We start from the raw sequence: 24,741 nt of genomic DNA on the forward strand, positions 1-24,741 counted from the left end.
TATTTCTGTGGTGCATGCTCCTGCAATAGATCCAAGGTCAAGCAAAATGTACCCATGCGTCTGATAACTATAAAAACATCATCTACGCAATCCGTTACAATATCGCAACACCTTGAGATTTTCCAAATGAATGATTCCTTTGGATTTCATGAATACGGATGATACTCTTCAATCACTTGGGTTATTGCTTACAAACAAAACAGTTAGTGTCTGTTACTTTTCGGGTATGGTTTGAGATAAAAAAGGAAACGAGTGTCATTTCGTATTATAGCGCGTTAGTGTCCATTAGCAGCATTCATTCGTTCAAACTTGACGCGAGTGTAACGGACTACGTCCGGGGCCAGAGGGATCTTTATACACAATAGTTGGTGTTTACTCCCGAAGGTAGGCTTACAATTGTTTTGAAAGAATAATAGATAAAGTGCTGACTTTTTCAAAGAAATGCCATTGGAGTCATGCCATTTCTATGTATATAGGCCTAAGTGTTTTATCTACTTTTCGTTTAGAAATTAACTTGTGATCTTTGTATAAATATTATGTACATTTTTCACTTTTATGAAGGCCTATATTTATATATTTTAACTTTCCTTTACTTCAATTACGTTTAATCTCTTAACCGGACCATTTTGAAAAGCAGTACCACGAAAATTTAATCCAGTCGTAAAGAAGGGATAATTGATAAAAAAACAATTAAGAGCAACAATTAATATTGTGAGGTTTATTTTTAATGTTTAGATTTTTACAAAATGGATCCGATCTTCAAGACAAACCTTCGAAAACTATCCGAGGAGAAACCACCTACAAACCGAAAACTGGCTCGGTACCAAATTGAGATCAATGCTCGGCCTGGAAGCGGTCTTTTTATGCGTGGAGATGACTACAATAAAACTTTTCCACGTCTGGTGAATGGGATTCCTTTAGATTTTACCGAGAAGCTTGACAGCGATATGGTTACATTTATGCATGTATCAACCAGCTCAGTCCATATGTATGTCTCGAAATACATAACACAGTTCGAAGCGAAGAAGTTGTATCGTAATTTAGTACACAGCATTTCGACAGAAGCAAGCAGTATCAAAGGGTTTGGAAAAACCAAAGATTTCTTCTGCATGGTGTTCTTGGCGAAGGTTGATTCCATCACCGGCAAGGCGGTTTCCAGACGCACAATTCTGATTAAAAATCCAATATCAGGAGCCGATGTCGGTACTAATGACAAGATGGTGAACTCCATTGGAAACAATGTTGATGGTTTTAGTGATGCAGATGGCGAGGAGGACGAAGAAGAAGGTCTGGAGACAATTAGAGAAGAATCGCATGCAGACGACCATGGGTCAATTCCCGCTTCTTCAGCCCCACCTTCGATTCATTCTTCATATTACGCGTCTGATCGTAATAAGGACACGGACACGCAGGTAAGTAGAGACTCTTTATTACAATTTCATTTTTTTTTGTTCTTTTGTTTGTTTTTGTTGTTATTATAAATAACTTCTTATTAATACCTTATTGATTTTTTAGGGGTCTTGACTTAAAAAGCCTTTCTTATTTTGAGTTTCCTTTCCATAACTTTTTGATGAAATGTTTGTACATATCCTTAGTTTTATGGAATAAATTGCTTTCGATTGATAATATAAAACTATAACAAGTTTTTCAATGGTGGCCTATTAAAGGAAAACATCAAGATATGGTTCTACTAAATCATTATTGAAAATAATGATATGTATTATATCAATACGTAACCAAAATGTCCTCATTATCACAAAGGCAACTCTCCTGGTTTTTGTGTTAGTAGTTTCACAAGGAATACAAGTGAAACAATTTATATACAGCATGCATGAGTGGGCCTACTAGAAACAGAAACCAAAAATCATTCTGGTGTTAATATTTATTAATATTCCAAAAATAATTAGCTACAATTACTACGTAACCTTGAAATAAACTGAAAGAGACCTTGACCGTAAACTGACAGAATCATGCCGCAGGGCCACATGTCAAACCTTGAAGATGATGTCATCCGTGAAATTCATTCACTAATGTACCCAAGCATGGCTGCAGAAAAACACTAGAGCATCATCCCGTAAAAGTCACTCACTTGCGTACAAAAATGTATATAGCGAGATTCTTCAGCAATAATAAAACTACCAGTAGTTTACCAGAGAATGTATATCTTCACATATTTCAAAATAAAACATCAACATCTTGCTGTAAATTTCGAAAGTTACCTATATGTCTATTTAATAGACCTACAGGTTAAACAGAGTATTTTATGGTAACACAAAATAAATGAAATATCAAATATATTTTATAGAGTGTAACTACACTGATGGATAGTTTGATGGACGGCGGTGGTGCCGGTGGTGGTGATGATGATGCCTCCACTGTAGTAACAGCTTTTACTGTCGGTGATGGAGATGCTGACGTGGCAGCATTTGATGACGTTATTGACAAGAGGTCACTTCCGTCAGTCATGTCTCAGGCTCAACAACACAAGGTAAGTTGAATGTTTAAAATTGGCGGTTAATGTATTCAGTTTGAACATTTCTGTATCTGTAAATCACGGGACAAAAAAACGATTAAACTGGTTATTACAGTATTAAACTGTTGGACGATTCTATTTCATATGAGGGGTGCCATTGCTCTGTGAGGGCATTTATCGGTTTCACCAGGTATCACAACTTATGAACTGACGGAAGTTACTTGTATTGTATCTTTATTATTTCAACAGTACAACGTAGCGATCGAAGACTTGCAAAACGAATGTGCCACCTTACCCAGCACCGATTACATGTGTGTGTTGAACGTGTATGGAACAGCAGGACCTAAATGGCCAGGTGGCGGATGGAGACTGGCACCATCCTACTATACAAATCATTTCCCTCGGTTTTTAAACGAACCAGGCCTAGAGAATATTAAGTGGCGGTACCTAAACGAAGGGTCACATACGTACGTGTCAACAGCGACCAGCGGTAGAGAGGGGGAAGAATGTTATGAACAGTTCTTGAGGGCTTTGGAGAATAAAGAGATCCAAAAGCAGCTGTTTGGCGACTGCGACGACTGGGAGATTACTACTTACTTCTCGTCCAGAGCCATGACAACAGTTGCGCAGACGAACAAAAATGGCACAAAGAAAGCACTGATCAGGAAATCGATTATGGTGAGTTTTCATAGACAAAAAAGACGATTCTATTTTTCAGATTCATCGTGCCCAGCTTTGGGAACCACTGGGTCTTTATCGTTGTCACCAGGTAAGTAACCACAACACACGCACTGTCCAGAATGGGTTGTTTAATTAAACCCATAACTTTAAAACAATAAAATGGATTGTTAAAATACTTAAAGATGTATTGTCCCCCTGAAAAAATAATTCTTTTGTTGAATATTCCATTTTAATGTAACATAATGGTTATCCACTTTTACCAAAGATTGGATGGAAAAAAAATGTAATTGAAATGTAATTTAAAGCAAAAAATGATCAAATTGGCTGCCAGCCAATGGATTTTTGGTTGAATTTAACCATTTATTTTGTCATTTTATAAGTGAAAACATTATTTTTTTGGTTTTTTTTCTATGGAAGTGATTAACTTTATTAAACTACAAAATAACATATTCAATGTCTGATTTAATTAATCATCATTTTTCATGTTTTGGGGGGACAATACATCTTTAATTATATAGGACCGAAGTGGTGCGAATTCTTTAAAATGTTAATCCTGTTAAGACAATGTATGTATAACTATAGGTTGTCTTCATATATCTATTGTTTATCTTTTCAGGTAAAAATGGAAAGTTTTGAAGGCGCATTCCGAGATGGTTCAATTGTACTGGCGTAGTGGGAACCAAAAATCGTACAAACATCTATAAAACTAGACAAATTTTTCTTTGATCAAAGGCCGTAATCACGACAGATATTTTGTTGATAGGCATAAAACATTTAGGGGAAAAGGTTATATACGTGTATCCATGAACCGATGGTATGACATCTAAGGTGGGAAAGTATACCGTACTAAAAACAGGGTTGTCAGCCTTTAGTTAAAATACATGCTTTTACTGATAAAATGCTGGTCGTTGGTAATGATATGGTCGGAGAGTATGTGCAATGTTACTTAGGTTTAGTATAGTTAAAGAAATAACCGTTCGTGTAATTTAAAAACTATAGCTTTTTAAAAATGTATTTAACCATTTAATCACAATGTATGAGCTTAAAACATGCTTTACAAAATAAATATAATAGCAAAGCTTTTGTATTGAAATTGATCGCAAACGTTTCGTTTGATAATGCGGCACAGTCTGATAAACGGTCTGCGCATGCTCAATATGTTTCTGCGCTTTCAAAGAATGTCTATTAGATTAGATGCTGCGTAGTCCAGCAGTCATGTACTGTACGTTGAAATTCGCTATGAAAACAATCTCGATACCGAGTCAAAATTAAAATTCGATGCGCTTGGAATAAAAATGTAATTTAACTACATTTGGTAATGTTTATAGAAACATATTTAAATGATGCAATAAAAAAAGATACATCATCTGTTTCATTGTAGTGTATCAATTATAAAATAATCGTATGTATAAATTTACTGTATTTTTTCATTTTAAACTGTGGACATCCCAATCTACTAAAATATGAGGAGATTGGCATTGAAAACACTGGTTCTCATCAGATCAGTGAAGTTTAAGCAACGTTGGGCCGGGAATTGTATTTGGATGGGAGACCGTCTTGGCATACAAGTGTTATGTAGACCTTCCATAGAGTTATATGGCATAATGGTAAGGGATCGATTCGAACCTGCCTGTGCCATAATGAGTGTATCCTTAAGCAGGATACTTTACTCTCATTTGCCTTCTCATTTGGATGGGACAGAAAGCTGTAGGTCGTGCGCACGTTAAAAGAACTTGGTACACTATTCGAGTGGGTATTGTCTCCTGATCTGGGTAGGCCCTGGGTTAAAAAGTATGCAACTGTATTTTGTACAAATGAAAATGTATGTCACAGTGTAGCGGATATAGCACAGTTTAGTGCATAGCAGTTTTGCTGCAATAACAAAAAGCAACAATTAATAATAATTTGTTTTCTCTTACAAACGAAAGGAAGTGAAACTTGAGGTAGATGTAGAGTTGATCAGTTTATTCAACTGTACAATTATCACAGTTTAATATAAGAGTGAATTTATATACAAAATATATCAAATCTCTAAACTAAATACAGAATACTGAAAGAGTAATACTGTACACATTTCTAGTTAATTAACAAATTCAAAAATTAATCTTATACATTTTCCCATACACCTTTTGAAAAATCATTACATCATGTCCAACTGAAAAAAAAAAAAAGCATTTAGGAACAAATGGAAACAAACATAAGCAAAGTTAAACATTTTGCAGTTAAGAATACATCAGTACTTTATATTTAATGATCACATGCTACTGTGTATCCTGTTCTTGTTTACAATGTGTGCACACAGTAGTAACAAATATTACAAACATTTTTATAGCACCCTCTAGTGTTTGGGGGTAGTATGAACTATTATTTTGCTCTGGATTATAGTTACACAGGTAGGGTAATTATATTTCAACTCTTGTGTTCGCGGACAATGTGAAATGCACTCGTAGGCCAGACATGACACGTATTGAGAACCCAGGATGTAAATGGATGCAAACACTGCACAAATATTGCAAATATAAGGAAAAAAAGTAATATTCACCAAGTCATCTTCATCTTCCTCGGGAGCAACAGCAGTCTGATCATCATTTTCTTGCTTTTGTTCTTGAAGAAACTGAAAATATAACGTAGAAAAAAGTTTGAAAGTAATCTGATTCGAAACTAATTGTCCAAAGCCAAGATGATTCTATATTTTAATTTAGCAAATTACCTGAATTGCAGCATCCTTTGTTACAGAACTTGAGCTGCATTCACTGCTCGCTATTAGTGTGACGCCAGCTAGAAAGAAGAGAACAAACATGTTATCAAAATATTGAAATTCTGTTGTTTCAATATTATGAGACAATTGCACATTTAATTATTTTAAAACACATTTAAGATTAATATGAGAGATTGATGAATTTGACTCATGTCGGGCTAGATGCTTTAAATTCATTGTCTTGTCCTTCAAAGGGGATGTTTTTTTTTTACCATATTTAATGAGGGTGATCCATCCAGCAATTGCTGATCATTAGGGCCACTCAGAGGTTCACAAGACAAACATATACACAAGATGCTCTACATAAACAAAGTCTTATTACAAGTCTTTGGGAGTGGAGTTGTAATTTTTGTCCTTAGAAAAAATCCTGACATGTGACGGGACTTGAACCCAGGACCCTTGGAGTGGTAGCATCAAGCATCATAACCACCAAGCCACAACTCCACTCCATGTTAAGTTGTCGGTTCCATAAACACATGGACAGGAAAAAACGTCAGTAGACTCAGTATTCCAAAAGTAGATAACACTGGGAGCTCCTCTCTGTGAGTGCTGTGGCCACATTGAGACATGTATATATATATGTAATATACAGTAAGGGACTCCTGGGGATACTTTCTCATAAAACAAACAAGGGAAAATTTATATTTGAACACTATGGTCAACCCCTATTCAGGATCTAGTAAGAGAACACTCTGTTACATAGGCTGCCATATGTCCATTTAATAGGGGTTCTAATGTACAGTATATCAGTATGTTAAACAATTAATTTTTCCATTTGTGTCAACAAATATTTTTCCAGTACCTTTCTGAATTTCTTGCCAGAAGTCTCCTTTCAACAGTGTGGGAAGTGTAATTTTTAAATCCTTCAAGAATCCATTGAAGATGTTGGAATGGTCAAATATGCAACATTCCTGCCGGAGAGCTTTGATGCAATCCATTACTTTTCCATAGATATTTTTCCCAAAGGATTGCTTTAGTAATTCATTTATTTGCTTGATCATCTCATCACAAACTATAAAAATAAAATAATATTTACTGAAGATTGCCAGAACAATAATGTTGCACAGTCAGACATAAGATCAAAGGACTGTTATGAGTTTCTTGGCAAGGCAAGTTCAGTGTCCTGTTGTTAGATTGCCTTAGTACAATGAGCTTCTAACAGCTCATTCCCACCTTTCACCTTTATAGAGAACAAACAAACATTTACCTTTTTCAAATTCTTTGCCCTTATTCTGAGCAATAATGGTTTTGAAATCTTTAACAGGATCAACAGTTCCAACCTACAACAAGAGTATACAGTCAGTATTTGAATGAGAAGTTTTACAACATAATATTCTATCCTCCCGACACTATTAGCTGTATGCTACAAAAACAGTGTAATATGAGCCAGCATTATTATTATTATTTATTCAGGCAAAAGATACATTTTACAAAATATAATACAAATCAACAAATTAAACAAACACAACGCAAAAGAAATATAAGTCACTAGCTGCCAGGAAAGCACAAAAGCAGCCTAAGCCACTGTCACCAATTAGGTGTGTACTTCCAACCAGTGACTATTAATTTATAAGCTATATCTAGAAATACAACAGAAAGGCTGGAGCAAGAACAAAGGGGAGAGAGAAGCTGTAAATATATATTGTGATGAAACACATTTTTTTTTATAGAATAGATAAAATTAAACTCATGAGCTACAATCCAATAGATTGATTTCACCCTTTGAACGGATTCTATTGGAGTTCTCCATCTAGCCTTCATAGATATCATTAATTAAATATGTTGAAAATTTCCTCTGAATTACATTGTCAAAGCTTAAATAATATATAGGTGCATACCTTACAACTTAAGATTGATTGAAAATTAGGAGAAAATAAATATACTAACTTTTGTAACAGCCCCTTTAGCAATGCTTGCCATACTGAAATCCTCTGCATCGTCAGTCTTTGCAACTTTAGCAGCTGGCTCACCATTGTCCTTAACATCACTAGAAAAAAATGATGTACAAGTTATACTTAATTCACACAATCTTACATAATTGCAACATTTGCATTAATGGGAGTTTTATTTATGAGGGAAGAGTAAAATAGTTAATGAAAGTAATACACTAACTTGCTTTTCCATAACGAACTGCCTGTTTCAATAGTTTTAACCTTCTCAATGTTTTCAAATTTGAAAACCTGCTTCACTCTGTCTAACTCTGAAGCACACCTCGCCTCTACAGCTCCGTTGGGCTGTAAGGTTTGGTTGATGATGTGACTTGGCGCTGGCAAAGGGTCATTCTCATGCAAAGCACGATGTTGAAGGCACTAAGAAACAATGAGAAAATCAAATTTGAACAATGTCATTTATTTATCTTAAAAATACCTACCGAAGAAGAAGCAGTAAGTACAAAATATAAAAATGTTAAAAGGCAATAATAGATAATAAATTCTTTAAAATAACAAAGATTAAACTGTCAAAAATTCCATGATTAATACAAACAATTTTCCTTATGACTTTTTTTTACATACAAACATTACTTTATGTATTTTCAAGTAGCCCACAGCACATACACATGATTGGTTATTCTAAAGAGAATGTTACTGTATTGTGCTGGGAAAGCCCTTTTCAGAGTGACCAAAACCTCTCACCTGGAATATTCCAAGTGACAAAAACCTCTCACCTGGAATATTCAAAGTGACAAAAACCTCTCACCTGGAATATTCAAAGTGACAAAAACCTCTCACCTGGAATATTCAAAGTGACAAAAACCTCTCACCTGGAATATTCAAAGTGACAAAAACCTCTCACCTGGAATATTCAAAGTGACAAAAACCTCTGACCTGGAATATTCAAAGTGACAAAAACCTCTCACCTGGAATATTCAAAGTGACAAAAACCTCTCACCTGGAATATTCAAAGTGACAAAAACCTCTCACCTGAAATATTCAAAGTGACAAAAACCTCTCACCTGGAATATTCTTTGAAGGTATGGATTCAGTATCTTCTGCGATTTAAAAAGTTCCTCTTTTTCATCACCTCTGAAAATAAAAAATACAATATTCATACAATATAAATAAAATAAATATAATGAATATATAGTTTAAATTATTTATGAAATATCATTATTATTTTTATAATTTATGCAACATCTATCATTTTCAGTCAACTCAACCTGAAATCTAGTAAAGCAAAATTAACACATCAGGGACGGATCTAGGATTTTTTAAATAAGGAAATCTCTAACATAAAATAATAATAGTCTGTCAAAAATCCAGAGATAGTTCATAATTTCTATTTTAGTTCTGCACATTTATATACATAAATAATTATTATTTACGATTGTTATTAGTAGTGTAATAATAGCAATAATTATGTATTTTTTTAACTGTAAATTTAAATACTGTACATACTCTTCTTCTATTAAATCCATTGATGTTATGAGATTATCCATAGCTTCCAATTGCTCATCTAAAAATAATAATATTGTTCATTCTAAATAATTATTCATTGATAAACTATAAAATTGTGATTACGTTCAGTTGTATTTTATGCGTATCTATTGCATAAGACGTCTGCGTATTTTTTCAGTAGAAGGTCAAGTCCGTAACAAGTATTTTTTATAGGGGGAGGAGGGGTTCTTTACAAAGAGGGAAATCACTGTCATGATCTAGGTTATTTAGTCCTATTTAGTACCATTACTTCTACTGCTGGTCACTTCATGAACACTCAAACACCCTCTTGGGTTTGAAGGCTTACTAGCATGTGACAATGCAAAGCTTACCAGTAGGCTGTATCTTCTTATTTGACGACAGTGATGGAAATGTATATTGTTTTAAGTCTTCTGCATAGGGCAATTCTGTGAAACACAAACACTAAAAAAAACCAACCAATCATATTCGATTACATGTGTTGATACTAGACTTGTCTCAAGTTTCTAGTTATTGTCTTTATGTTGTTGGCATGAACAAGCAATCTTTTTAATCACCATCTAGACACTCGTTTTATGGTAAAGATGTTTTTACCAACCAGAAAATTTGGACAAAAATTATTTGTATTAAATTATTTTTGCGACTAATTAATTCACCATCTTGTGTTGTATATCAGAGTATCAAATTACTTTAAAATTCACAATTTAACAAACAATTATTATCAATAGATATCCTATTACTCCATTAACAAATGATTGACACTTACCTCATAGTTTGCTTTGATCTGTGGTGCCAAGTAACCAATCGTTGGCATACTCCTGGCCGTGCTACATCGTCGCACAATGATGACTGATTTAGTTTCATATAACGCATTAACGATTGCAGAAAATGCAACAGCTGCGTGTTGATCACCTGGTTCTGCTATGAACTGATAAACACCCTTTCCCATGCGCATATGTTCTTTTATCTTAATTTGAGAGAATTGAATAAATAATCATTACTAACTGCTCATCTACAGATATAATTATTTTACTGTATTTGTTATTGTCTATAAAACTGTAGTACCTTGTTATTAGACTTGCTTCACGTATTATTAATTTTGTTAATGCTATACTATATAGTAATAATTTACAAGCACAACCAGTATGTGTTTGATTTTTATTCTTCCAGCTCAAGTATATGTATGACATGCAATGTGTGCAAAAATCTTTTTACAAATTTCCTTTTTTTTATCTCCTATTGCCATTTTTGTTATGTTGTTTTTTTCTGGCAATAAATACTGTAAATGAATGAAAATCAAACTTACATTTTCTTCTTTGGTGAAGCCTAGCGTCTGTAAACATTTCCCAGGTGATTTATAGGCCATTGATTCTTTGTCTTCTTTGGACATTGGAATCAAATCTGAACCATATCGATATGCTGTGAGAAATCATCAAGGTAAATTCTCAAAATAGTGTATTATTCAAGATTGATCCATATCACTTGGTCCCTAAATATCTGACAAACTATAATGTTAACACTATAAAATAATTTCACATTCACAAACCATCCACAATATCTTCTTTTTCTATTTCTGTTTCTTCGTCATTGTTAAGGTGATGTGATGAAACTCGCTGTGGCTTGTACTCTTTACCTTTCCCTTTTATATACGTCATGCCCCAAGACTTCTTCAATTTACTTTCTTGACACTGAAAATTATCATTTTAAACATTTACACAACAACAACAGGAATAAAATTTGAATAAAGAAAATATTGTATTTGTAAAGGTATTCCTATGTTGAAAAAATAGGTGGGAAGTTGATTAATATATTTTTGTTATATTCACGGATTATTATGTATTTGAATGTGTTTTTTTTTTAAATTGTTTGTTCATTTTGTTTGTTTTGTTCTTTATTCTTCATAGGTCATTTTGAATATTTACATAAATTTGGTTACATATATAATTTCTTATCTAGAACTATTTTCAAATTGTTTATCTTCATGTTCCACAATACAGTACAATATTCTTGGTCTTTGATTAATGGACACGTGGACATCTCTTATTAGGACATAGACATCTCTTATTAGGACACATGGACATCTCTTATTAGGACACGTGGACATCTCTTATTAGGACACGTGGACATCTCTTATTAGGACACATGGACATCTTTTATTAGGACACGTAGACATCTCTTATTAGGACACGTAGACATCTCTTATTAGGACACGTAGACATCTCTTATTAGGACACGTAGACATCTCTTATTAAGACACGTAGACATCTCTTATTAGGACACGTAGACATCCCTTATTAGGACACGTAGACATCCCTTATTAGGACACGTAGACATCCCTTATTAGGACACGTAGACATCCCTTATTACGACATAGACATCTCTTATTAGGACATAGACATCCCTTATTAGGACACGTAGACATCCCTTATTACGACATAGACATCTCTTATTAGGACATAGACATCCCTTATTAGGACATAGACATCCCTTTATTAGGACACAAAGACATCCCTTATTCCTATGTTGAAAAAATAGGTGGGAAGTTGATTAATATATTTTTGTTATATTCACGGATTATTATGTATTTGAATGTGTTTTTTTTTAAATTGTTTGTTCATTTTGTTTGTTTTGTTCTTTATTCTTCATAGGTCATTTTGAACTATTTTCAAATTGTTTATCTTCATGTTCCACAATACAGTACAATATTCTTGGTCTTTGATTAATGGACACGTGGACATCTCTTATTAGGACATAGACATCTCTTATTAGGACACATGGACATCTCTTATTAGGACACGTGGACATCTCTTATTAGGACATGTGGACATCTCTTATTAGGACACATGGACATCTTTTATTAGGACACGTAGACATCTCTTATTAGGACACGTAGACATCTCTTATTAGGACACGTAGACATCTCTTATTAGGACACGTAGACATCCCTTATTAGGACACGTAGACATCCCTTATTAGGACACGTAGACATCCCTTATTAGGACACGTAGACATCCCTTATTAGGACACGTAGACATCCCTTATTACGACATAGACATCTCATATTAGGACATAGACATCCCTTATTAGGACATAGACATCCCTTATTAGGACACGTAGATATCTCTTATTAGGACGCATATACATCCCTTATTATGACATAGACATCCCTTATTTGGACACATAGACATCTCTTATTAAGACATAGACAATATGTTATTAGGACATAGACATCCCTTATTAGGACATAAACATCCCTTATTAGGACATAGACATCTTATTATGACATAAGGACATAGACATACCTTCAGATAACCAGCACAGGCTATGTCTAAATTATCTCCGATATTCAGTTTGCATTTCCATGCCATGGGCTTTACAGTACGCTTCTCAAAGTAGCTGAGCATTGGTATAATATCACTACAATGAAAAATGAAAAAATATAAGAAATTAGATAAAGCATCTTCTCAGTCTTTATAGACTATTCATTAAAGATGTACTATTCCTCAAAACATGAAAAACTAAAGATGTATAATATCAAAATTTGTATAGTTTTATCAATTTTTGAAGTTTTATTAAAAATTATTTACTTTTGAAAAAAGAATTTACAAAAATGATTATTTTGCTTATAAAAAAGATAAAACAGATTAAATTTAATCATTGGAATATTGGCTTCTGGTTGACCATTTTTATCTTTAACTTAACTGTTTTATCACATATGTAATTTTTGTTTAATCATCCAAATGTTGGTCAAAGTGAATAACTCTTATGCAACATTGAAATGGCCAAATTTTTTTTCTTTTTCAATTATTTGTTCAGTTTCCCACTTCTTGATCTCATGCTTGGATAGGAGAATTACCTGAACTCGTAACTTCCACCATCTATCTGTTGAAGGAAGTGCTTCATGAGGGCAGCACCTGCTCGTTGTTGGGGAGTTTTTTGTTTCCGATTTGCATCACCGCTTCCTCCTCCTCCTCTTGAGGTGCTAGGCTGATTTTCATCTCCGTTTTGCCAATCATCATTCAAATTTGGCCCACTGAAATATAGAGTAATGTTTTATGTAATTACACAATTTCAAAATGTAGGATATTAATCTGATTCATGGCTGAAACGCACACAGGGGTAGATAATACAGTCAACAACTTTCTTTCTGTCCATGTCCATGACTGATATGAAGTTCTGATGATGAACTGGGTTCTTTTAAAGGCACCCAAGCGTAGCAAAGGACTCCATAATCATTTTCTGAGAAGACTACCACAAGAACTATGGTTGAGGAGAGCCTGTGCCAATTGTATGTCTATAAGTTGCAGTGTCCGTGCCTTAATTAAATTGCGTACAGGTATGCTTATGAAAAAAAAAAGGAAAAGCAACATCTTTATTATTTTATTTGTTGGTATACATATGGTTTTATAATTCAGTTGGAAACTATCTTACATCAAGTTCACATCTGTTTTCATCTTCTGAATGCCATTGATGAGTGAATCTATCTTGTCATCGCTGAAAGGTGCGGCCAAGTCACTAAACATTAATATTCGAGTTGATGCAAACTTCTTTTCGGTTGCTGTATTGTGAAGTAGATCTAAGCCTACAACCAATGCATCAATAACTGCAGTAAATCAATAATTAAGGTTCAAACAATACTTATACTGCTACATAGTACAATAGTGTTTCTACAAAAATAAACTGAGATACATTTGCTTATAGTATGTCTGTCGGAAGTGACTATCAGCACGATCAACCGGACATATGATATTTATTAATTTTAAAGTGTTTTGGGGACATGATTGGCACACCTAGTTGCCCTGTAAAGACAATATACTGTACTAACTAATTTACACAATCGAACATGTCTATAGAAAACTCATCCATCTCTAAATAATTATTTCTCCACACTCTTAGTGTTTTTTTTTTTTTTTCTTTATTCTTTATTTCAAACCAACAGTGTAAAACACCAATAACAGGTTGAAAATAAAATAACTAAACTATAAAATATGAGCCAATATAAATATATACAAAATGAAAAAAAGATTATTTAAATAATTTTAAGAACCCATTTCATTAAATAATTTCATTAATAAAAATCTCTCCATTTCTGAGCCTCACTTTCAATCTGTGAACCAAATTTGTTTCCTTTATTTATTAAATTTATAATGTAGTTTAAGCATTATCAAAAGGATACAGTCAGCAGATTGGTTACCAGGTACTATCTCGTTTTCTACATAGTCAACCAGATTAAAATCAGCAGGTCCCATTGGACGAACCTGTTTGATGTTATTGTAACCATTTTCCTCCATGTGATTAGCTGTCTCATTGGTACCAAACAAAATCAAGGCAACCTCATCTTTAGACTCAGCAAATACCTGGTATTAGATTAATATTTGCAAAATAAACACAATTATATTGTTAATGTTAATCATGTAAAGTAAAACAAGTGGTTGTTAAGTATATAATCTTTATGTGGAACTGTTGAATTTTATTGTTTATTGTACTTACTTTTCTTTGAAGTAGTGTTGATACTGCAGTGCGTGCTGTGTCCAGAGAACTTTCATGGTTTGCGGGAGCTTGGTCCATTGTAGGCCCAACATCTAGACAGATCACTATTCCACACTTAAAAACAAAACACAATCATAGATAGGGCCTACCTCCATGAGTAAAGTATGCCTACTTCCTACTAGACCTAGCAGCCTACAGTAGCCTAGGCCTATTTAAATTTGTATATTAATTATTATTATATAATTATTTATGATTTAAAATTAATATTAGGCCTATTAGTTAAAGCCCCCTTCCCTACGTTTTTTAGATCTAATTTAAGATCACAAACTATATTTAATGTAAAAATAATACTATATGGTCCTATTGCGATAACTTTTTTCGTCTTTAAACGGTTAAAATGTGAAAAATAAGTCGATTCTAATAATTATAGCGGCCCGCTATAAATCCCAACATGCATTGCGCGCGGATTGATATTTTTGTTTTTCACCTGTAATTCGCCCACTTTTCGATCGATCGTGAGGCCAAAACAAATGGAAGACTCCTAACTTTTCAGCGAAAATACCAGGTTTTCCCCAATTTGTATCAATGGAGTCTGGCAAAAATAGAAAGACAATTAATGCAGCAACTATACAACGTCAGGCTAGGTATATAGCTAGCGTACGATGTTCGTACGTTACCGATGTTTACCAGCTAGGCCTACAAAACTAAGCCTAGCTAGGCTAGGCCTAAGACCGTCCACGAGAGGTCGATCGCCGCTAGCTACTTAGGTAGTGCATTGTTTCTCACTTTTTATCATAATTTACCATAAAACGTACATTTAAGACAAGGAATGACATGGTTTAATGTTTTTAAAGTGATATATATGTATTATTTTCCAAAAAACGTCCAAAATTGCAGGGAAGGGGTCTTTAAGGGCCTATAGGCCTACTAGGCCTAGTTACTAATAATAATAGGCCGCCCTAGGCATATTATCAGAATATTATCCACAAATTTCAAAATAAAAACCTAAAGTTAAAGCAAGCTCGATAAAGCCTAGGCCTGCCTAGGGCCTAGCTAGGGTCTTCAGGAACGAATTCTTAAGGAACTTAAACTAGCCTAGACTACCACTTACGGTCCCCTCTACCTCCTAGCTAGCTCGCCCAGGCAGGCCTAAACTCAGGCTAGCCTAGCCAATGTCAATGATTATTCAACCTCCAATATTAACTACACAGGTTAAAAACAAAGCACAAATGTAAACATTCCAACATAAATATGCCAATTTATTTACCTTTCCAGCCATTCTTTGGATTTTCTTCAGCTTCTAAATCAAAATAACTTCAAACAACATCCCGCGAGCGGTTTTTTCTTTAAAAAAACACATGTAAATACAATTTACGAAGGCCCAGAATAAATTACTTTTTAACTAAGAAAAAAACATGTACAGGCTACCAGTTAAAAAATGTACTTCTGGGTCCTCGTAGTGTAAGGTTAAAGGTTACACTTCCAATTTATGTCAATACAAAAAGTACGTTTTTGTTGATACGCGATGTTTTTTCAAAATTCAAAAGTGTTTTTTTCATTAGTTTAAACAACATAATGGCCGTACCCGACAGGTGGCTACACTGTCCCCGAAAGGGAGGACAAGTTATTGCAGGTTTGTTATTGATTTAGCTTGAAATTCTAGGTCTAGGCCTAGTCATATAGTCTATAAATAGACTAAGGTAAGCCTAGCTAAGCTAGCCTGCTGCATGCCTAGGCTTGTTGCAGAGAGAGTAGGCAGGCAGCCCCTTTGCTCAGCAGTAGTGAAGTCAGTGTGGCAGTTGAGTTGAAATGGCCAGCCTAGCTGCAATACTGGGCCTAGCCTAGGTAGTAGGGGGATCCGGTAGTAGGATAATAGGGAATCCGGATAATATAGCTAGCTGTAAAACAACAATTCGGCTACTGCCACTGAGCAGATATATTAATTCTTTTATTAATTTATTTAAAAAAAGCAAAAATAATAATACAGATTTAAATTACAACCATCCTATTCCTAGCCTATTATTAGTAACTATCAGCAAAATATTTATGTTTTATTTTAGGAAAATTTCTGGTTTTTAAAACGCCATTAAGCAGTCGTTATGATAGTCAAGTACCCGAAGAAAACCGATTTCAACCATCAATGCTTTTTACATACCTGAGTAGCATGAAGATGAAGATGGGAATTGTGATTGATTTGACTAACACTACAAGATTCTACGACAAACAGGAATTTGAAGATAAAGATGTTAAACATGTTAAACTCCAGTGCAGAGGGTATACTTTTCTTTATTTATTTTTGTGGAGAATTGCCAAATGTAACTTTGTTTACAATTAATTTATAATATGTTGCACCTTGCCTCGCAGGTTTTACCTACTTTTGTAAAATAGACTTCTCTTTTTGAACATCTGTCCAAAACATACTCTTGTAAATAATAATAAAACATGTATGTTCAGCCCAGAGGTACTTTCCAATCACTTGTTAGCCAGTAGTTGTCTAACAGATTCTTAATTTAAAAATAGGTAATCAGTTGCAGCTAATATGACTATGATATCTATTTATGACGGCAATATATTATGTTTACAAAAATCCAGGATCAACTCCTGGTAATATTGTTTTTTTTTTTTTCAGGCATGGAGAAGCACCAAACTTGGATCAAACTAATGCATTCATTCAACTCTGTTCAAGCTTTGTTAGTAAAAACCCAGATGAGTTAATTGGTGTTCATTGCACTCATGGTTTCAACCGCAGTGGTTTTCTTATCTCGGCATATTTAGTAGAAATGATGGATTGGAGGTAATGCTTTTATCATGTAATATAATGCAAACATGCATGCATGGTTTATCCTCAAGCAATGATAATGTACACCTGCACCTCAGAGGTATTTTTAACCAAGGAAACAGGATGCTAAGCTCCGGAGATTAATGGGTTTATCTGTGGCTGTGACATGCTCAGTCCCCTTGACAAGCATTGCGTGTCTCAGATAATATGTACATAGTTTACTGTTGGTATTTATCGCAGCCAGACATAAGATCAAAGGACTGTTCCTATCTTGGCAAGGCGAGCTCAGTGTCCTGTTGTTACAGTAGATTGCTTTTTTTTAACTATAAGGCCTATTTTTTATTTGCCATTTGCTTGCCATAAGCCACCTCTCTTTAGAAAATCTAAGATTAACATAATATATTAAAGTTAAAAATGGTAATTTGGAGAATGAATCATATTTTTTATTTTTTTTTCAGTATTGATGCTGCAGTTGGTGTTTTTGCAAATATAAGGCCACCTGGCATATACAAAGGGCATTATATTGTAGAGTTGTTTGAACGTTATGGTGAAAAAGAGGATGCACCACCAGCTCCTCCTCTTCCTAGTTGGTGCTTAGGTTCGTTCATTAATACAGTCACCTCTGCATTTGTCACACAGCTCTATAACTTAAGTTTATATTGCATACAGAAGCATTTTTGTTGGTCTACATTGGAATATATACAATGAACAATTGAGATAACCAAATGTTGTAAGATAGAAAACAATCATTAAAACCTTTATAAATAAACACATTAAGTTATATTATGTTTGTCTATTTATAGAAGGTAATGCTGTGGATGATGATGAATCCAATAATAGTGATGAGAGGCCTCATAAGAGAGCCAGACTGGATGCTGGACCAAAACAGGTAAAAAAAACCTTCTCAAGTTTGATTGTCCTGCTGCACCTACTGTACCTACATATGTTAAGGCACACTCTATTGTTACTAGCCCCTCACTGTAGACTCTGTCTACACTATCAAATTAGTTTGACACAAAAAGTGTGATGTGCCCAAATATGGTAGTGATATGACATCATCATGTCTATATATGGGCACATATTGTTTTGTCACATAAAGTTTGATAGTGTAGAAAGAGCATTAGATTTTCAACATACATACTGCTTGACACAAAGTAACCCTTGAAGCCTGGAAACTTACAAAAAAAATACAGTAGATTTCCACTGAATGCTTAAACAGACTAATTCTCAATTTAGGCAAATTGCCAATTAATTAAGGCGCCACTCGGTTGAGCCCAAAAGACCAATTTACACCGACTAGCGGTAATAAAAATATAGATGTTATTTCTTGTGTCCATTTACACACACGGAGTGGAAAGGTGGGACAAGCTACGCGGTTTTCTGCTTATCGTTACCGCTCGTCTATGTAGGGGATTTACTATGATAAAACGCCCATTATCTATTAATTAATTTATGTTATATTGCTTCTTTTCTTCCATTAAAGTTTATGGATGGTGATGTTGTTGGTGTCAGTATAGTCACTGATTATGTTGTAGTAAATAGGCTGAGAACAAAAATAAACCACATGTGTGGTTGGCGTCGGTGAGTTTACATGTATGCTGCCCTTCAAAACCATAGCAATCTAATTAAGGGAGATCGGTTTTTTAATAAGGTTCATATTATGTCTCTTCTAAATGACTAACGTGGGTGATGTCCAGTATAAGGATTAATTGTGTTGTCCTGAATCTGCCATTTTATTGTAACTTATAAAACAAACCAACAAATGAAAACTGAATTATACAATTACTGCAGTGTAAACTGTGTACAAATCCCAGTTTATTAAAAATAAATCGGCCTACGACTTACCTGGGTTTGAAGGCAGCACTGTAATTCTTTTCCAGATTTGTTTTTTCCTCGTTCACTAAATATTTGATTTTCATCTTTTAGTCAAGAGTTTCCAGGAAGTCAGCCGGTGTCGATGGACATGAAAAATCTGCAATTTTTACGGGAAAATTTATATAAAGTTAGTTGGAAGGCTGATGGTGTTAGGTAAAATAAATATTAAAAAATTACATTTTGCATGTACAAAGTTATTTTAGATGACAAATTATCAAGTTTATTATATCGTTTAGTTGAAATGACTTAGATTAGTTAGAACACTTATTCTTGTTTCTAGGTATATGATGCTAATTGATGGCAAAGAACGTGTATATATGTTTGATCGTGACAACACCGTGTTTACTTTGCCTCAACTGACATTTCCAAAGAGGAAAGAAGATGGCCATATTAGTAACACATTACTAGATGGGGTATTATTTTTTTTCTATAATGTAAATAATGATTAATATACAGTATAACCCCTATTAATCTTCAACAAACAATTTCGTACAATTTCTGTATCTTTATAAAATACATATATAATATAAATTCAAAGGCAAATTACTGAAAAAAATTACAATGCTGTGGCTATCAGTGGCTGGAACTCAGAAGAGATGCAAAATAAAAAAATAAACAAAAAGCTAAATCAATTACTAAGTTATTCATTGAATGTAATAAATGATGCTTGTAATTTTAATCTCTTTTTTTATTCTAGGAGATGATAATAGATACTGTAGCAGGTGTATCAACGCCTAGATATTTAATTTATGATGTTATTAAATTTGAGGTAAGCATTTATATTTATAAAAGTTGTATTTTGTTCAATTTTTATATTTTATATAGCTATATACAGATCAAGGTAAAATATGGCTTTGTGGTCTATCAGTATGATACTAATATGAAAGGTCACATGTTCAAATCGTATGACTTATTCTTACAGCAATAAATGGAGGCAATTTTATTTCAAAATTGTGCATAATTTGTTAATTTGCTTGTTTGATACATAAAAAACCTAAAGTTTTAATATTTTATCCAAATTTATATGACAACTTCAACAATTTCTACAGGGTCAGCCAGTGGGTGATTGTGACTTTGGTCGAAGGTTGCTATGCATCGATAAAGAAATAATTCAAGTCCGGAAGCAGCACATTGAAAGTGGACAAATAGATCGCACAAACGAACCATTCAGTATTAGGGCTAAGCCATTTTGGGATCTGGTAGGGGCTAGAAAGGTAAGGGCAACTTAATATGATCTACTACAGCTGAAGTACTCTTTTTGAACTAGAGACTAGCAGTGGAAATTATTGTAGGCCTAGCTCCCTTCCCACCTATAACCCCTTGTTACAGTACCACCTATTTAAGTCATGTGGAATGAATGAGTATGGAATAAAAATAGCTGCCCTTTGAGTACTGTATCCTGTCACTTGTATTTACATTTTAATTATAACATTCTGTTTTCACTTCTATATTTGTTTAGATTTTAGAAGGAGATAATTTTTCACAAGCAAGTACTTTAGGTCATGAAACCGATGGGCTTATTTTCCAGCCATTTAAAGATGTAAGTATGTCTACAATAATAACATATCTACCGCCCTCTATTTAAAGTACTGGAGTACAGTACGGTACTGTAGTAGAAATGTCTAATTTATACATCACCATGCCTCTCATCCACCCCAATTATCAACAATTTTGTCACATTTGAGCTGCATATTATTTTGTCTCAAATCATTGTCTTATTGACCCTTTTTTGTAGAAATATTCCCCAGGTCGAAATGATAGCGTTTTAAAGTGGAAACCACCAGACATGAACTCTGTTGATTTTAAGTTAAAAATACAACGGGTAACAAGTCCAGGGTAAGTTATCACTCTTTTTAAAAAAATCTGGAGGGCCTAAGAAGTTGTAATATGAAGTGCTGAAATTAATACATAACGTTATCTTTTGCATCATTGTATTTTTCAAAATGTGGGTTAGGATTGGTGGAGGGGGAAAGCGGGATTGGAAATGGGCCAGGCCCCCCTTGGGTCCACCTGTGTCAATCCCCATTGTTAACATATTGGCAACAAATATAAGCTAATTTGTATGTATTTTTTAGGATGCTTCCAGAAACTAAAGGGTTTCTACACGTTGGACATTATCGTCCACCATTCGCTGAAATCAAGGTGAGACACTTGTTAAACTATATATACAATATTTTACTCCGAGTTCTCAACTTGCTATAATTAATTTCAGTAGTCCTCATGAAAATAATTGCCTTAGAAAATGTCAATATTTTGTTTTTGCATGTTTTGTCTGTCATTCTGTGGACAGACATATGTTTCTGAGCCAGTTGCATAATACAGGGGCTTCTAGGGACCACAAGCTGGGTAGTTGCATTGGGGCATCTTAAGCTCTGGAGCCCCTGGGATTAGCCAGTGAGTTCTCACAATTACACCACTGTTCTGAGCACATGAAGAATGGTTTTTCGACTTAACTCCTATTATTTAAAATGATTTATACATACAAAACAAATCTCATATAAGTTATCATGTCAATGAGGACCATTCAATATTACTGTACTGTGACATATGTTCAACAATAACACCTTTGTTTAATTTCTTTTTTGACAGGTAACTAAAGATTTGAAGAAGTACGACAACAAAATAATTGAGTGTACATTTGAAAATAACAAATGGGTATTTATGAGAGAAAGGACAGATAAAAGCTTTCCTAATGCATACAAGACAGCAATGAGTAAGCATAAATAAATTAACTTTGACATTAAATGAACTTTGACATTACATTGAGCATGACAAAAGGAGGATTAAGAAATAGTATTTTGATAATTGTGATTTACTTTCTTTTGTGTGTATGTTTCTTAGTTCAGTTTTCTAATTTTTAACGTTTTGTTTAAATATTCTAATATTACATTTAAAATAATGTTTTTATATGCCAATGTTCTCAAACTATTTTTCAGTTGGACTAAATTTTTAGATATATGGCTCTGTATCAATACAAGTTTATTGATGCAAGCTGATACTCGCTAACTCTATGTTTAATTTATCCAGTATCATAGGCAAATTCTGTGATGTTTGTATCTGGGCTTTAACCTAACTGTACCATAATACAGGCAGCACATATGATACTGTATTACAGAATAATGCCAAATGTGGAGATACAATACAGTAAATCAGCTATAGACCTGATTCATGATTGACATATAAAAGGCCAATTACATAAGTAAAGGAAATTGGCTCTACTCCATACATTGACATTCAAGTTTTTAATCTTTAGTAATTTCTATACTTAGATGTTTGCCAAACAATTTGCGAACCACTCACGCAGGCGTACTTATTACATTTTCTTGAGCACGAAGCCTTAAGACCACACATAAAACAAACAACGCAACCAATGTCAAGACCCGGACCTAGCGGACTTTCAGGTGACCACGGACTCATGCCTCCACCGCCGGTTCCACAGCGACGGTGAAATCGGTCTGTTTTCAGATTACGATAAAAACTTTTATGTAATATTTACATTTTCTTCTAGTATTTATATCAATTTTATTTACAATACCGGTACAGTACATGAATATTTTAAAATTTGCTCTTTGAGATGATGAAATATTAAACTGTGATGTGTGTGTGTTTACGTTCGAAGAAATGATTACTTTTGTATGTACAGAGTATTGTTAATTAGTATCCCCATTTTACACTTTCTCTGGGAAAAAATTAGAAACAAGTGTTTCTCAACTGATTTGTGTCATATGGGGTCTATATATCCACCAAAAAAAAGTTCCAGCTCATCTGGCCTGGGGAAAGCCGCCATTTTGGATTTTCAAAATGGCCGCCGTAAAATACAGGTTTTTGCTCATATCTCCTCTTCTACATCATGCATGGAAATGATTTTGGTGGCAAAATGTATGTTTTGAGGGTCAAGGAATCTAAATACAGCATTTTGAAGTTCACTCAATGACCGCCATCTTGTTTTTTTCAAAATGGCCGCCTTAAAATACAGATTTGTGCTTATCTCAGCTTCTATATCATGTATAGACATGATTTTGGTGGCAAAATGTAGGTTTTGACGGTCAAGGAATCCAAATACAGCATTAATTTGAATTTCACCCAATGGCCGCCATTTTGAAAATCAAAATGGCTGCTATAAAATTTACAGATTTTTCCTCATATCTCAGCTTCTACATCATATGAACGTAATTTTGGTAGAAAAGTATATGTTTTGAAGGTCAAGGAATTCAAATATAGTATCTTAATGTTCACCTAATGCCCGCCATTTTGTTTTCAAAATGGCTGCCATAAAATTTACAGATTTGTCCTCGTACCTCAGCTTCTACATCGTGCATGGAAGTGATTTTGGTGGCAATGTTTATGTTTTGAGGGTCAAGAAATCTAAATACAGCTTTTTGAAGTTCACTCAATGGCCACCATTTTGATTGTCAAAATGGTGGCCATAAGCTACAGGTTTTTGCTAATTTATGAGCTACTATGATTATGATTTTGCTAAGCCTATGTTTTGAAGGTTACAGAATAAAAACAAAATTCAGCTTTTGAAATACAGTTGGAAAGTGATGACGAGAATAAGTCAATATGTTGGTGATAATATATGAGAACCACAATGATTATGGAGGAGATACCCCAGGAGATACTGTACTCAAGAAGATCTCAGCGATGTACTGTAACTATATCATTCGCGTGAAGAACCTAAAAATAAAATATTCTAAAAAAGTTTGTTAGACGACATTTTAAGATATTTTCCAAATCCTAAAGAGAAGCATGGCCAACTTTAGTTAAGCATATTCCAATCAGATACATTATAGATAAAGCAAGTAAAGCAATTTAAAGCAACATATCTTATGTGACTGAATGGATGGTTACCTAATACACTGGGGACTAACACTACTTCACCATAATGTAGACATAAGAATTAGCCAATTTGCAGATGACACTGTGTTTTTTCTCAAACACCAAAACTCAATTAAACCGATTATAGATATACTGGATGAATTTTCTATATATTCTGGACTCAGAATTAATTATGAAAAAAGTAACATTATGAGAATAGGATCGTTAAGAAACTGCGACTATAAAACGTCATCTGAGAAAAGTATTTCATGGACCAAAGGCCCAGTAAAATAATTGGGTGTTAATATTTCTTGTAATTTTAATGATATTTCATAACTGGTCTGGATTTATGCATGTAGGTATAATGCGATAACTGGACAAATCGACGATAGTTTATGCCGATCATTCTTTTTTATCCAATTAACATGTCAACAGTTTATACAATGGTACAGCC

General features: G+C 34.0%; 3 protein-coding genes across 4 annotated transcripts; 2 read left to right on the top strand and 1 right to left on the bottom strand.

Moving 5' to 3' along the window:
- The first annotated feature begins 686 nt into the window (after positions 1-686).
- Positions 687-4,451, top strand: LOC144840703 (uncharacterized). Its single transcript, XM_078696668.1, has 4 exons — positions 687-1,412; positions 2,306-2,488; positions 2,723-3,151; positions 3,771-4,451. The coding sequence occupies exons 1-4, from the start codon at positions 747-749 to the stop codon at positions 3,825-3,827; spliced, it is 1,335 nt and encodes a 444-aa protein (XP_078552794.1). The 5' UTR covers positions 687-746; the 3' UTR covers positions 3,828-4,451.
- A 659-nt stretch (positions 4,452-5,110) lies between these two features.
- Positions 5,111-16,174, bottom strand: LOC144840689 (X-ray repair cross-complementing protein 5-like). Of its 2 annotated transcripts, none has more exons than XM_078696643.1 (19): positions 16,083-16,174; positions 14,816-14,929; positions 14,502-14,682; positions 13,757-13,928; positions 13,182-13,358; positions 12,628-12,742; positions 10,872-11,013; positions 10,632-10,744; positions 10,092-10,292; positions 9,679-9,769; positions 9,308-9,365; positions 8,866-8,935; positions 8,025-8,221; positions 7,800-7,899; positions 7,120-7,192; positions 6,715-6,924; positions 5,865-5,932; positions 5,697-5,768; positions 5,111-5,309 (listed from the first exon to the last, which is right to left on the bottom strand). In XM_078696643.1, exons 1-19 carry the CDS (start codon positions 16,092-16,094, stop codon positions 5,295-5,297), a joined length of 2,181 nt encoding a protein of 726 aa, XP_078552769.1. In that variant the 5' UTR covers positions 16,095-16,174; the 3' UTR covers positions 5,111-5,294. The 2 variants fall into 2 exon arrangements, with proteins under 2 accessions (XP_078552769.1, XP_078552770.1); XM_078696644.1 differs by lacking the exon at positions 16,083-16,174 and adding an exon at positions 15,821-15,842.
- Positions 16,175-16,312: 138 nt separating this feature from the next.
- LOC144840691 (mRNA-capping enzyme-like) lies at positions 16,313-23,079 on the top strand. Its single transcript, XM_078696647.1, has 15 exons — positions 16,313-16,448; positions 16,876-17,089; positions 17,445-17,609; positions 18,053-18,192; positions 18,398-18,483; positions 19,078-19,175; positions 19,521-19,622; positions 19,750-19,882; positions 20,167-20,238; positions 20,519-20,683; positions 20,929-21,009; positions 21,205-21,305; positions 21,545-21,611; positions 22,059-22,182; positions 22,739-23,079. Exons 1-15 carry the CDS (start codon positions 16,391-16,393, stop codon positions 22,915-22,917), a joined length of 1,785 nt encoding a protein of 594 aa, XP_078552773.1. The 5' UTR covers positions 16,313-16,390; the 3' UTR covers positions 22,918-23,079.
- The last annotated feature ends 1,662 nt before the right edge of the window (positions 23,080-24,741 follow it).

This window comes from Antedon bifida, chromosome 4 (genome assembly GCF_963402885.1).
Source record: "Antedon bifida chromosome 4, ecAntBifi1.1, whole genome shotgun sequence".
NCBI lineage: Eukaryota > Metazoa > Echinodermata > Crinoidea > Comatulida > Antedonidae > Antedon > Antedon bifida.

What these genes read in the sequence shown, in the direction of transcription:
- LOC144840703 (XM_078696668.1), top strand. Translation starts at nt 747, where the DNA reads ATGGATCCGATCTTCAAGACAAACCTTCGAAAACTATCCGAGGAGAAA. An exon ending in ATAAGGACACGGACACGCAG is followed by an intron (nt 1,413 to 2,305) that starts GTAAGTAGAGAC and finishes TATATTTTATAG; the next exon opens with AGTGTAACTACACTGATGGA. An exon ending in TGATCAGGAAATCGATTATG is followed by an intron (nt 3,152 to 3,770) that starts GTGAGTTTTCAT and finishes TTATCTTTTCAG; the next exon opens with GTAAAAATGGAAAGTTTTGA.
- LOC144840689 (XM_078696643.1), bottom strand. An exon ending in ATGGATTTAATAGAAGAAGA is followed by an intron (nt 8,936 to 9,307) that starts GTATGTACAGTA and finishes TTTTATTTTCAG; the next exon opens with AGGTGATGAAAAAGAGGAAC. An exon ending in GGGCAAAGAATTTGAAAAAG is followed by an intron (nt 6,925 to 7,119) that starts GTAAATGTTTGT and finishes TTATTTTTATAG; the next exon opens with TTTGTGATGAGATGATCAAG.
- LOC144840691 (XM_078696647.1), top strand. Translation starts at nt 16,391, where the DNA reads ATGGCCGTACCCGACAGGTGGCTACACTGTCCCCGAAAGGGAGGACAA. An exon ending in GTAACACATTACTAGATGGG is followed by an intron (nt 19,883 to 20,166) that starts GTATTATTTTTT and finishes TTTTTATTCTAG; the next exon opens with GAGATGATAATAGATACTGT. An exon ending in ATGATGTTATTAAATTTGAG is followed by an intron (nt 20,239 to 20,518) that starts GTAAGCATTTAT and finishes CAATTTCTACAG; the next exon opens with GGTCAGCCAGTGGGTGATTG.